The following is a 9,575-nucleotide window of genomic DNA, read 5'->3' on the forward strand; positions in this document are numbered from 1 at the left end:
CTGGCAGGTCGCATTAAGGCAAAGTCTGTCCAGTGCGGAACCGCGAGTGCAACTGGGGTCTTGCGAATAGAAGAATGATGACAGAGTTCACTGAACTTTATTAACATGTAACAATGAAACAGAAATCGTAGGATTTGGGAACGGGAGGTCTAACGATCGCACACGCTTCAACGACCGTTCCCGGTACACTGAGTTCAGACAAAAGTCTAAAGATTTATTTTTGGTCAGATTGTCGCGCCAACAGAAGACAACGTGGCCAATGTGTGTATACGTGCAGTAATCGCGCCGAGACGATTGGCCTGGGCGATGTAAACAGACCCCGCTATTCTATAAAGAGGCGGTTGTGATCAAGGCGAACATTTTATTTCATTTTTTTTTTTTTTTTTTTTTTTTTTTTTTTTTTTTTTTTTTTTTTCAAGAGAACCAGTCTCGAAATGTGAGAGGCCACATTTGTAAACAGATTCTAGAATATTAGCCTAATTATTAACCAGTTTCACAGGGAATCACTTTGTACAGTTTTATTTTATTGTAATTTGCAGACATTTTAATTAAATACTGATAGAGGATACAGTGATTATAAATATAGTAATGCACGCTTGAATTCCAATAAAGTTGTTATATACATAAATTCCAACTTTACTCATCTCGAGGGTCAGCGTAACGCAACTCTATTGAAATTTACTGGAACTCGAGGCTTTCCTTGGAACAAAATCACCACCTGTTATGCAAAATTCCAATGTACAATAGAGTCCCGATTCTATTGAAATTTAAGCGTGCGCTACTCTACAGATATTACAAAAATAGAATTATTTCAGTTTCTAAATTTCAATTTTAATGCAGGAAACTTAAATATACATGTAGTAACTCCTTGCGAAAATGTTTGATTAGTGTCAGCTAATACTCTAGGACCATAGCCTTCCCTTACATGGTGACTAAAAACACAATTATAAAACTAACATTTTCTCTTTTCTCCCATCTTACCAACACTGTTATTTATACACGTTCGTCTGGCGACAATACTTCCCTATAGCCTCACAAGACACTTTTCTTTTGTATATCACGTAACTACTAATTCTCCCGGATCCTGAGCAGCGTTTAAAAAATCAAACGCACAATCGGCCCATCCCCCACGGTCGGGTCCGCGTCAACACTCGCGCCGGAGCATCCTTTAAACAATACACGGTAAACATCTCAAAAATAAGTATCAATACTCGTTCCATTTCGTCTAAGTCGTACGTTTGATCTTACTTATCGATAATTATTCAAATGGCGCTTATTTATCCGCAGATGCGTGTCCTGATGGGTCAGACGAGAGAGCACTATTGAGATACAATTCATTGGGTAGTATAACGTCTAGGTATAATGTCCGCTTGGTATACAGAGCGAGACTTATTGCGTGACTTTTAGGGCAGCACTCGATCCCGTGCCTGATACGAGTAGGATTATACAGCTTCATGCGTGCGCGTCATTGTGTATTCAAAAGTACAATTCCAACAGCTAACAGGATCACGATCTAATCTCGAATCCGATGCTCCTGAGGAACTTGAAGAACCTCTCTACGAGCATCTTCTCGTGTTGATCCCGTTTCGACGCAATATTAGCAATCTGCTCGGTGCGCACGCGGAAGGCCTCCGCCAGAAAATTGTAACACAACTTGACATCGTCGTTCACCGCGACCAAAGCACTCTGCGCATCCACTGTTTCCTCTGGCTTATCAGTAACCTCGTCCCTGCGGCAAGGATGCCTCAGAGAGGCGATGAAACGCATGAGAGCGTACGCTAAAAACCTACGATGGCACCACAGAGCCTCGTGATCGTTGTACATGCAAATGGCACACTCGTTGGCGCGGCATTCTTCCGTCCAATAGGATAAAGCGTGGAAGTGCTGGCCCGTTTTCGAGGACGTCGACTTAGACGCCAAGCGTATCGCGTCGAGTAACCTCTGCAGCTCGCGCGTTTCGCCTATGTCGCTGATATTGGACTTAATGTAGACAAACAATTCCTCTCCACGTTGCTCGCCGACATTGCGTTTTATCGACGGCTCGCTTGGCAGTTCCTTCACCTCGAACATGTATTTCCGCAGCAAGAATTGCCGATAGGAGAGGCCACTATAATCCGACACGTGTCGCTGACACCAAACCAAGGAACTCTTCCATTCGTTTTCGAGGGTCGGGTGGGCGAACCCTCGGGATTCGCGAAGAGCCATCACGTGTCGTCTGTGGCTCCAGGCGTGGTAATTGTTCGCGTACCTGTCCGCGCACGTCGCCGCTAGATTCAATTCTGTGGACAGTGGCGAATCTGCCGAGTTCGGATCGTATCGACTGTCTTTTGCGTTTAGGACGTACGATAGGAGCCATCGTCGATAGGCGAACGCTTCGAAGCATTTTGGTTTATAGTATAGCATCAGTCGCGAGAACGCGAACTCGTCGAGGGCGTCTAGTTTGTGATTTCTGACTAATTCTCGTCGCATGTTCCAGAATGTGGTCACGTCCGGGTTTAATAGTAGGGCGCCTAATAGCCATCTTGCTACTGTGCTGGGTTCCTCCCGTCTGTGTTTGTTCTGGCGGAGTTCAAAGAGTCGGCGATAAGCGTAACAGTAGAGCGGTTGTACACACCACGATGCTAATCCCAGACAGTCCTCTTGGTGAAACACGGGCGATTTATTTTCGTTGTCCTCCGCGGGGACTATTTCGAAGCTTTTTCTGAAATTAATAATATTCATAATATTAATAATAATATTTTTGTTGGAGTTGGTAGAAATCTAAAGTATCGACTTCTAAGTAAAAATTACTAAATTATGAAATATTCTTGTTTCTAGTAGCAAATCTTATTAATGAATTTTATTATGTACTTTATAATGATCTTATTAATGAAATAATTTTTTAGACGAATTATTCAAGTAAAATAAGTATCAGTAAATAAAACTACTCTTTTTGCCAATATTATTTATTTAATAAATTTTTTTCTTCTAAGCTTATAGATAGTTTCTTGCTTTTCTTAAAAAATATTCTTTCTTGAGTTCTGTCACTTTTGAAATACATATGTGATATATTTGTGTCAGTGAGAAATGTGTAAAAACTAAATGATCTTCAACATATCAACAAAATTAACAAAAATCTGAATATCATTATTTATCTATTCTAATTTCTTCTCGAGTTTTCAACAAAATAATAATATTCGCAAATTTTCGAATAAACTGCATAAACAATACTTGAAATATGAATGTATATATGCATATACACAAGAATTACATAACAATATGCAGAACATTGCAGAATACCGCAGGAACGGCGTTAATTTTGAAGCACACGCAATATTGTCATTCTCTGTAATATGTTTTCAATGAATATAATTCTCACGTGTCATCGATTGTCATTACAGGCTATTAATATAATTGTCCAATATAAGTACGTAATAACAACTATACGCCCAGTATACATACACACACAGCAATGTGGCATATGCACCATAGCGATCGCTAATAATTTAATACAATCGTGATGGCGCCAGTTTCCTATCGCAGGCATCAGATACCAACATTACTGATACCACACTTACTATTGCGGAGTGTTTCACGAGGCGTCGTATATACGCGTGTCTAATTAAAACGTACCTATGACGATACTACGATTTCGTTTTTTTTTGAGAACCGAAACGCACTGGTCGCAAGGTTAAACGGTCTATGGGACAGATACGTTGACGCGTCGAGAATGAGAATTTGGTGGCACTTTCTCGCAGATATTTTTAAAGCCTCCGCCCTCGTTAACGTATCTAAGAAAACACTCACAGTGACGGGTTCTTCTTCACCACGTTTTCGATGTCGGAAAGGATTTTCTCTGCGGCCGGGAAAATATCGTCTTGCATCGTAATCGTGCCGCTATCGTTTCGTTACCTGTCCCGACGAATCAACGGTAAACCAATACACGATTAACCCTACCGTTCCTCTTGCTGCACCTTTCAATGCAGACACGATGTAGCGTTTTTCTGCGGAAGTGTTGGGGGGATATACTGCAATACCCTCTGAAGTTCGCCGCGAGTCTGGGACGTTCAAAGTCAGATGGCGCGAAATTATCAACATCGGGCTTAAAATAGGGAGAGTACGAAATATTCATTTCTTTTTCTTTAAATTTCTTTGTTATTGTTAATATTATTATATTTATTAGTGTTTTCAAAGGAAGACTATATGTATAATATCTTCGTAGAACATACAATAAAATAACTTCGTACAACGTGCAAAGTAAAATGTAGTTTGATAAATGTTACAAATAAACTAGTTTTATTATCTTTGATAGAACACTTTTAAATAGTTGCTTACATTTTGAATAGCCAGAATTTGGTTAATGAAGGTTTTTACTAATATACCTGTCCCATGAGAAGTCTCCTGGAAAGCATTAGGGGGAATGCTTTCCAGAGGACTTCTCTTATATATATATCTATGAAGTATAAAGATGATTCATATTATCATTATCATTTCTGCGTATTAAAAGTAAGAAATGTTTTTCCTGAAGTACTACGCAAATTATTAGTATTGAAATAACTAACAGAGTGTGTTTAACATAAAATACTGTCGAATTTATAACGTAATATAGTAATATTTTTAAAAAATGCTTATCGTTAGAGAAATTTAAGTACCGTGTAAATGTTTATTGTCGAAATTGCGTTTTATTGTGATTGTAAGGACTGAAAGAACTATCAAACGTAAAGTGAATGATCGATTGAAGTGATCGACATTTTCGATAAGTATCGTGTCGTAAGGGCATAACTTAATGGGGTAGAAATCTCCGGCTGTTCTTCAGCATAACCTATACGTCAGTGTTCCCATCGAATTCATTTGTAACTACTCATCTTGCCTTATAAGGGAAAACCCGTTTAATCGTTGTACGCTTCATTATCTGAGCACGAGGTAAAATATTTAAGTTACAAACGATGTCCGATCCTCGCATACGAACACTAAAAATTAAGACTGGAATAGTGAAACGTCTCGCGAAAGAAAAAATCACGTATGAGAAAGAAGCAGCACAGCAACGTGAAAGGATACAAAAGTTAAAGGAACAGGGTGAGGATACTTTGACAAATGCGATAGAAAGCATGTTCTGTTTTAATTGCGATCCTTTCAACAGCTGTGTTGATTGTTACAACACTACTGTACACTTGTCTTCAAAACATCAAAGTGTTTGTTTACTTTGGAACACTGATTCATCACTTATAATACTTGTAGATATCCTTGCAATGCTCAGAATATTGCAGCAACTAATTTAAAATTATAGAGTATAGTCAAAGGACAGTAGGTTTTATATTGTTTTTCATTTTATTGCAGACAAAGATGGTTACGACATAAAGAAACAAGAGGAAGTGCTTCAGGAATCTCTTATGATGGTGCCAGATTGTCAGAGGCGTCTTATAAAAGCATTCGAAGAACTGAAAAAAATCTTAGACACAGAACAAGACTTGAAAGAATTAGAAGATTATATTGAGGCTGAAAAAGTACTGCAAGAGGCAGAAAATCAACTTCCTAAGGAAGGAGAACTTTTGGAGATGTGTTAAACAGCAGAGCCTACTACTTTTATTAAGATATTACTAGAAATTACAAAAGGATTATATTTTCACCTAACATATAATTTGTAAACGATTTAAAGTAATCATTTAACATATAGAGAAAGTGATAGTATTAAGGCATTTTATATTTCTAATAAATTAAGCATTACTTTTGGATTGTTATGTTCGGCAAGCAAAGTTCTTTAGAGGGCTCCACAGAAAACTGTGGAGACCCATATTATAATAATTATCATGCAATGAATCAATCTAGCTATGATGCATCTTATTACGTGAACATGCATCAAAATTATATGTATCCAATTGGTGTACCTTTTGATAATGTTCAAAAGGATACCATGCCAATAGTCACACTAGAAAGTCGACAAGCAGATGAAAAAAGTATTGAAGATTTTCTCTTAAATGTTGACCCATCTAATGAAATAAATGATCAGGCAAATGTACCTAGAAAATGTAAGATTAGAACTGCCAAGGATGCTCTAATGTCGGCATATAAATTAAATGAAAAATTAAAAACAATTTGTGATGAGCTTAAAGATAATCAAACTCTGACAGAAGAAGAATGGGATGAAAAATTGAACATTTGTGAGGCAGCACAAACTGAAATTATGAAATTATTGGAACCTATAAAGGACCAAAACTTTGTAAAACAATTAAAGAAAGATATAGAAAGGCGAAAGAAGAGAAGATTAAGAGAAAAAATCAACAGAGAAAAATGGAAAAATGAGAAGTTATTGAGAACAGAGAGGAGAGCAAGAATGCATGCACAGATTGATTCATGGATCAGGAAAGAACAAGCTGTAATAGAAAAGGAAAAACAAGAAGAAAATTTACGTAAAGATGCTGATATGATTTTGTCTGATGTTCGAGGAAAACGAAACGACACAAGAAAATATCTCGGATTATTACAGGAATTAAAAAACTTGAGGAATATTAAGGCCAATATTGCCAGAGCAAGAGGAGAACATTTATCTTCGGCAGCTGATGAGGCATTTAACAATATTATAGGTATTATTCTATATTTCTAATAAATATTTAAGAAAATGTAACTAACATATATATTTTTTCTGTACAGCAAAGTTAACAGAACAGTGGTCAACGCTTGATCGCGAGTATTCCATAGAGGAGCAAGGTTTAAAATTAATGTTAAAAACTGATAATGAAAAAAGAATTGAAAATCAAAAGAAAAGGGTTTTTGATGAATGGGAAATTGTATTATTTGGAAAAAGAGTAACATCCGATCAATATAATACAGATTTATCTGATTTTATTACGATGCGGTAAGCACTTCATTATTACATTATAAAATTGAATTGCTACAGGATTGGTATTACCTTTCGAATAAAATTTATTTTTAGATCTGCTTGGGATAAATATATAAGTTCAGATAGTGATGCATCAGCCATTCCAATTGGATGGGTAATGCCTGATAAACCATCCTCTGCAGCCTGGCAAAAAAGTCTCAGAAAGGAAACTTCATAAAGAAAATTACAAATAGAATGCATAAATTGTAGATCGTAAAAATTAGTAAAATTTGATACATGTTTTCATAATTTATATTATATAAATATAACTGGATGCATTTTAATGCAATGAAACTTAAAAATTGAAAAAAATCTGATCTATCATATTTTAAATATTTGTATTTGTTTTTAGTATCTATTAATTTAGATGTTTTAGTAAGTCAGAGCATGTGATATATACCTAAATTTTATTAAAATATGTATGAAAAATATGTACAGATTTTTGTTTGCTATGCCACATAAAGTTTTACTCATGCTATACTTAAAATTAGATTTTTTTGAGCTGCATTTGAAGGTTTTAAAATTTGATTATCTTTTACTGGTGCAAGAGGTACAGTTTCTGCAGCAGATAGTATCATATGTAATTTTCCTTGCAATTCCGATAATGCTACTATTAAATTTTCCTCTTCTTCCAATTTCGCCACTAACAGAGTAAACATTTTCCTTGGTTCTGCAGCAAGTTCATCCAAATGATCTTCATAGACATCTATTAAACAATAATGCTTATTATTAAAGTACTTTAGATACATCTTATGGAAAAAAGGAATTGGCGACCTACCCATTAAAACATTAGCAACATTTAATAACACTCTCCCAAATCGAACACTTCCTATGTGTTTGTTTAAAAATTTCAAAATATTTACAAGAGATTTGCCATCTCTACCACCAAGTGCTTGCTTCAGACCCTGTCGTCTAATAAGTTCCTGCATAAGTGCAACCGTAACGTGTGGAGCTTTATTGACAACGTAACTCATCATTACACAGTCCAGAGCTTTTGAATACTGAAACTTTCTTAAGTAGGTGTCGTGTTTCGACATTATTTCTTTCATATCTTCATGTACAACGATATCTACATTTGGTGTGTGTAAGTTTCTCCCAGAGTGCCTATAGGATACTTTTTTACGTTGTGGCTTTTCATTTTTTACGTCCTCTTCTCTTCTTCTCACAGAGATTAAACCATCAACCATACCAGCTACTATAGTCTCATCATTCGACTAAAATCATAAAATTATATTTAATATATCAAAAAGAACTGTTTTTAAAAATACTAGAAATACATGATTTCTTACACTAGTTCCTATACTAAGAACTGAATTTGGATAATCCAAAGAATGGACAGTTTTATATGTTCCAGCATCATAAATTTTTACGTGTCTGTCTAATGACCCAGACAGAATTCTACGGCCATTTGAAGCAATTTTGAGGCAAGTTACAGTTTTATGATGTTGAGTAATCTTTGCAAGTAGTCTACCTCCAGCAAGTGCATCCCACACTTTAATCTCTGTTCCACCTTTGCGTAATAACAATAAATTATATTTTTATACACAGAAGAAATATAAGACTTCAATATTGAATATCTTACCTGCAGACAAAAATATTCCACCAGATGGTAAAAACAATAAACTCTCAACAGGTGCTTCATGGTTCACACTAAGAATTTTGTTGTTTGTTCTTGTATCATACATATATATTTGTTTATCATAGCCCCCAGATAACAATATATCTTTAGAAATAGGGCTGACAGCCCCTGCTCTAATATAATCAGAATGTTCATTGAAAGATATGATTCGTTTTTCACTAGGTATATCCCAGACTACTGCAGTCTTGTCATCAGAGAAAGAAGCAATGTGATGATTATCAGCTGTGAAGAATGTCCTATGCACAGCAGCTTTGTGTCCAGAAAAAATTCGAAGAAGACTCTTCGTATTAACATCAAAAAGTCTAACAACTGATTCTTCTCCTCCTGCACAAAGCAATTTTCCATCCCCACGGAAAGAGCCACCATAAGCAGCTTCCTTAAATCTGCTAAGATTTTTTGTGACTAGCTTTGTAATAGGATTGTACACTTGTACTCTCACTGAACAAGTGACAGCAAAATAATGTGGCTCTACAGGAGAAAAGTCTATGTAATCGATTGGTCCGAATTCTTTGATTAATACAGGAGTCTGTTAAAATAAACATAAGACACTTTTAGAAGCAATAGAACAACGTAACTGGACTGCAGATATTTCTGTGGCTACAAGGGAAAACAACAGTAATTACTTATTCGGGGAATCCTTTAGTAAAATTATGACGTTAAATAGAGATATGTTTACTAAACTGCTTTTGTGGTTATAAATTACAAATTGCGTTTTTCGAGTCCTGTCACTTTCAAAGTACATATGTACATGTATATATTTTACATAGTTCCAGCATATTATTTGCACATTATTAGCAGATTTGGATATATTTTAATCACAGAAATATCCACAGTCTAAGCATAATAGTATTACATCTTCTTATTGTATACCACATGTTAGGTTATGTTATACACACGTGGGTATCATCAATTAAACAACATAGTACCGACATGGAAATATTTATGACGATTATGCTGTCATAACATACTCACAGTATACTTTTTCCAATATATGTTATCCGGGGTTAATTCAGATCCCGGTCTCGCAAATACCTTTGTATTTATCTTTTTGAAGGACGCCATTTCTTTAAAAATGTCAGC

General features: G+C 35.8%; 4 protein-coding genes across 5 annotated transcripts; 2 read left to right on the forward strand and 2 right to left on the reverse strand.

Moving 5' to 3' along the window:
* Positions 1–78: 78 nt before the first annotated feature.
* Positions 79–3,978, reverse strand: Temp (protein prenyltransferase alpha subunit repeat-containing protein tempura). The gene is made up of 2 exons (XM_076393245.1): positions 3,787–3,978; positions 79–2,701 (listed from the first exon to the last, which is right to left on the reverse strand). Exons 1-2 carry the CDS (start codon positions 3,861–3,863, stop codon positions 1,507–1,509), a joined length of 1,272 nt encoding a protein of 423 aa, XP_076249360.1. The 5' UTR covers positions 3,864–3,978; the 3' UTR covers positions 79–1,506.
* LOC143188801 (tubulin-specific chaperone A-like) lies at positions 3,453–5,690 on the forward strand. 2 transcript variants are annotated; one of them, XM_076393250.1, is made up of 2 exons: positions 3,453–3,910; positions 5,317–5,548. In XM_076393250.1, the coding sequence occupies exons 1-2, from the start codon at positions 3,817–3,819 to the stop codon at positions 5,541–5,543; spliced, it is 321 nt and encodes a 106-aa protein (XP_076249365.1). In that variant the 5' UTR covers positions 3,453–3,816; the 3' UTR covers positions 5,544–5,548. The 2 variants fall into 2 exon arrangements, with proteins under 2 accessions (XP_076249365.1, XP_076249364.1); XM_076393249.1 differs by lacking the exon at positions 3,453–3,910 and adding an exon at positions 4,504–5,055 and having other exon boundaries at positions 5,317–5,690.
* Positions 5,574–7,343, forward strand: LOC143188799 (uncharacterized). Its single transcript, XM_076393246.1, has 3 exons — positions 5,574–6,560; positions 6,628–6,832; positions 6,911–7,343. Exons 1-3 carry the CDS (start codon positions 5,717–5,719, stop codon positions 7,032–7,034), a joined length of 1,173 nt encoding a protein of 390 aa, XP_076249361.1. The 5' UTR covers positions 5,574–5,716; the 3' UTR covers positions 7,035–7,343.
* LOC143188796 (U3 small nucleolar RNA-associated protein 15 homolog) lies at positions 6,794–9,570 on the reverse strand. The gene is made up of 5 exons (XM_076393240.1): positions 9,468–9,570; positions 8,439–9,021; positions 8,146–8,366; positions 7,635–8,070; positions 6,794–7,562 (listed from the first exon to the last, which is right to left on the reverse strand). The coding sequence occupies exons 1-5, from the start codon at positions 9,555–9,557 to the stop codon at positions 7,327–7,329; spliced, it is 1,566 nt and encodes a 521-aa protein (XP_076249355.1). The 5' UTR covers positions 9,558–9,570; the 3' UTR covers positions 6,794–7,326.
* Positions 9,571–9,575: the final 5 nt, after the last annotated feature.

This window comes from Calliopsis andreniformis, chromosome 3 (assembly GCF_051401765.1).
Source record: "Calliopsis andreniformis isolate RMS-2024a chromosome 3, iyCalAndr_principal, whole genome shotgun sequence".
In the NCBI taxonomy this organism is placed as follows: Eukaryota; Metazoa; Arthropoda; class Insecta; order Hymenoptera; family Andrenidae; genus Calliopsis; species Calliopsis andreniformis.

Coding starts and splice junctions, on each gene's coding strand:
- Temp (XM_076393245.1), bottom strand. CDS start 3,863: ATGCAAGACGATATTTTCCCGGCCGCAGAGAAAATCCTTTCCGACATC. Junction 2,702..3,786: donor GTGAAGAAGAACCCGTCACT/GTGAGTGTTTTC, acceptor TATTAATTTCAG/AAAAAGCTTCGAAATAGTCC.
- LOC143188801 (XM_076393249.1), top strand. CDS start 4,926: ATGTCCGATCCTCGCATACGAACACTAAAAATTAAGACTGGAATAGTG. Junction 5,056..5,316: donor ACAAAAGTTAAAGGAACAGG/GTGAGGATACTT, acceptor ATTTTATTGCAG/ACAAAGATGGTTACGACATA.
- LOC143188799 (XM_076393246.1), top strand. CDS start 5,717: ATGTTCGGCAAGCAAAGTTCTTTAGAGGGCTCCACAGAAAACTGTGGA. Junction 6,561..6,627: donor GGCATTTAACAATATTATAG/GTATTATTCTAT, acceptor TTTTCTGTACAG/CAAAGTTAACAGAACAGTGG. Junction 6,833..6,910: donor TCTGATTTTATTACGATGCG/GTAAGCACTTCA, acceptor ATTTATTTTTAG/ATCTGCTTGGGATAAATATA.
- LOC143188796 (XM_076393240.1), bottom strand. CDS start 9,557: ATGGCGTCCTTCAAAAAGATAAATACAAAGGTATTTGCGAGACCGGGA. Junction 9,022..9,467: donor TATATTGGAAAAAGTATACT/GTGAGTATGTTA, acceptor TTATTTTAACAG/ACTCCTGTATTAATCAAAGA. Junction 7,563..7,634: donor TGTTGCTAATGTTTTAATGG/GTAGGTCGCCAA, acceptor ATTGTTTAATAG/ATGTCTATGAAGATCATTTG.